Source organism: Seriola lalandi, unplaced genomic scaffold, assembly GCF_002814215.2.
Source record: "Seriola lalandi dorsalis isolate HSWRI2012SDOR001 ecotype SW California unplaced genomic scaffold, Sedor1 jcf7180002054795, whole genome shotgun sequence".
NCBI lineage: Eukaryota > Metazoa > Chordata > Actinopteri > Carangiformes > Carangidae > Seriola > Seriola lalandi.
Genome location: NW_019525348.1, coordinates 733,658 through 736,739, shown reverse-complemented (window position 1 = coordinate 736,739; position 3,082 = coordinate 733,658). Strand labels below are relative to the sequence as shown.

Below are 3,082 nucleotides of genomic sequence, written 5' to 3'. Positions count from 1 at the left end.
AACAGCAGAACATCTCAGCATCCCTATTTATACATTCATATATAAGAAATACATTAGATTGTTGTTCATTTACCATGTTAAAAAAATCACACAAATAAAATGAACTTTTAGAAGAATGATAATTCTGTATGTTTTTGCAGAATATAATCCCACTGAATTAACGATAAAAACAAATATACAGTATATAAAGGGGCCAGAAGATACAGTCATCATCCAAAAAAAGGTATTGCAGACATGTTGGGAGAAGGAAAGACATAAATAACAGGCTTTGGTTGATCATATGCCAAGAGAGGCAGTGAATGATAAAGAATTTTCCCCAAGTAATAGAAAATTCATGTGTCAATCCTGAACCATTCAATACTAAGCACAGTAACAAAACCACTGCTTGTGAACACTTAGGTTTTACAGACTGTAAATACATGGACTAATTTCACAAACAGGGTCTGATTCCCAGTCACCAGGTGGAAATTAGTAAATGAATGTCAGATTAGTTGTATCTGGCATATATTACCCACTCATTTAATGTGTGTTACTTTGCTCTTTAAATGTGTTATTTCATATCTATGTATATTTTACATTTTTACAGGACCCCAACCCCACCCCTTTAAATTTTAAGCGTTTGTATTCGGGCACGAGACCACCTGTGGGAGAGTTGCGTTCTTCAGTTAGTGGTTAACATCCTCACAGTGAAGCCACTGCCATGTTCAGCTCACTCTTTTTATTTATTTTTTTTACAGAATAGCAACTTATTTTTAAAGTATGTCAAATCAGCTTTAACTCTGTGGCCCTATCATATACATTGTCAGACTATTTGCAGTGCTGTTGGTGTTAAAAATGAGCTGAACAGATGAGATCAACCAAAATACTTCACACTCACAAGTGTTTACACCATTTCAACAATAGAAACATCACATTCATGTTGGAGCCAGCACATTCAGGCTACCTGGAAATTAAAAAGCAGTCAGAAGTTCATTGATATTGAAGGAAAATAAACCAACAGAAACAAAAGTATGGGGATGATGCCTAGCCTAGTAATAGGCTTTTTTTTCTACAAGAAAAAAGTCATATTACGAGATTTAAAAATGTAAAATTTTGAGAAAAAAAACTTTAGGAATATTACAGCAATCAATCAAACCAGTGAAAGGAAAGTCAGTGGCAGTCTGAGCTGCTTCTGTTTGTCCAAAAAAAAAGAATAGACACACTTCACAATCTCTTCAGTGTCCTGAGGCTGATGATGATGATGATGATGAGCCATAAGATGAAGTATCTCCTTATTTATGAAACCTCTGCTAAAATACAACTTCACAGGATGCTCCACCTTCCTCATTTTAAAGCTTGTGATGTTTCCTCTCTAAAACAACACCTAACCTAAGATTACCTCTTAATTCTCATAATATTATGACTTTATTCTTGAAATATTATGATTTTATTCTTGTAAAATTGCGACTTTATTGTCATAGAATTATGACTATTTCCTCGTAAAATTATGACATTTTTTCTTGAAATATTCTGATTGTGTTCTCAGAATTACGACTTTATTCTCGTAATATGACTATATTCTCGAAATGTCAGTTGTTGTTTTTTTCATTGTAGCCCTAATACTCCGTCGTACATATGGATTTATTACTTCAAAAGAAATAGAATAAATGTAAAAGGAGGCAGTGATGAAACATCAACTACGATAACTGAGACCTGAGGATGAGACGTTAGCGGAGGTCACTACCACTGGCAGATGACAGTATAACAATACAATGCAAAATGAAGGATGGAGGAGGAAGAGACGGAGACGCTGGAGGAGGTCAGTACGTCCAACAGACGGCAGTAAAGTAAAACATAATCGAGCAAAGGATGGAGAAGAAGTTGCAGAGATGTGCGCATGCTCCACACATTAACTACAGACCGCGGCACAGTCGGTAAGAGTTGTTGTTGTCGCCGTGTCGTCGCTGACAGTGTGTTATTATTGTGTGGGACTGCTGTGAGACGCCCACCGCAGCGGAGAACTAGCCTCAGCTGTGGCGGCTCAGTTAGCGCTTCATTTGCTGTTTGATGCAGGTATGTGAAGTCAGCGAGCGGTTTCTGGAGTTGACGTCCAGCTGTCCGACAGACGTCCTACTGTAGGGCTTTATTATTATCTGAATATTATTATTTCTTATTGGACACAGCCCCCTGACGAGCTGCTAATGTTAGCCGTCACTGCCTTTACAGGTTTACAGGACACCGAACTAACTTTAGCTTAGCCTCCATTTTCTTGCTGCATTACCGTTAGGCCAGACTGTTCACTAACGGGTGCTATGTGACACAGGACACCCAACTCATACCATAACCTTTGTTTATATGACTGACAGTGGTTACTATTGTTAATGTTACCAATGTTGATAGCATACAGTTGTATGTAAACGTTTGCCGGAAGTTATTTCATTGTGACCCTGAGCAGCTGTTTTCTTCCCAGAAATTGATTTAACGGTTCAAGATGACGACTTCATGGAGCGACCGTCTGCAGAACTATGCCGACTTACCTGCCAACATGGACGGTGTGGCCATGAAGAAGTATCGGCGTGAAGCTCACCACAGGTACGTGTTGGGTCAGACTGCAGCAAAAGTGCTGCCAACTTCCTGAACATGGACCAGTCCTTCAGTTCCTGACACACAACTTATGGTTTCACCAGTGATATAGTCTGTTTTCCATTTCTCATGTGTGTGTGTGTGTTTTGAATTTTTCTCAGTATCAGGGGCCAGTTGAACAAAACACCTTGAGTTAAGATTTTCCTTAAAGCCTGAGTGTTTTCCTTAAAATAGCAGTTGCATAAATCACCCTTAAGTTTTCTCCTCAAGGTTTCTTTAACAATTTAAGTATTTAAAGCTTTTTCTCCATATTTTAGTCATAAACGTCAGGGATCACTTAAAGTCAGTTAAAAAATGAGCAGTGTTATTAAGGTAATGCACTTTTTGTACTGTACTGCCTTGATGACAATGCTAATTTCATTGTACATTGCTCTGCTCTGTATGATATCAATAAGCAGTATGGATTTGAATTGATAGTTGCACAAAAGACCATAGGAGGATGAGATAGTGGCGCGCTTCT

At 38.2% G+C, this 3,082-nt stretch overlaps 1 protein-coding gene across 3 annotated transcripts in view; it reads left to right on the top strand.

The window, feature by feature from the left end:
* The first annotated feature begins 1,764 nt into the window (after positions 1 to 1,764).
* Positions 1,765 to 3,082, top strand: part of nt5c2a (5'-nucleotidase, cytosolic IIa) — a 19,025-nt gene continuing 17,707 nt past the window's right edge. For 2 of the 3 annotated variants that reach the window (XR_015438437.1, XM_023425842.2), the window contains exons 1-2: positions 1,914 to 2,052; positions 2,450 to 2,571. Coding sequence is in view for 2 of the 3 variants with exons in the window: in XM_023425842.2 (XP_023281610.1) it covers positions 2,471 to 2,571 (101 nt within the window). In the remaining variant the exon portion in view is untranslated. Of the gene's footprint in view, positions 2,053 to 2,449; positions 2,572 to 3,082 lie in introns of all 3 variants that reach the window. The other variant, XM_087179180.1, reaches the window with a different exon arrangement.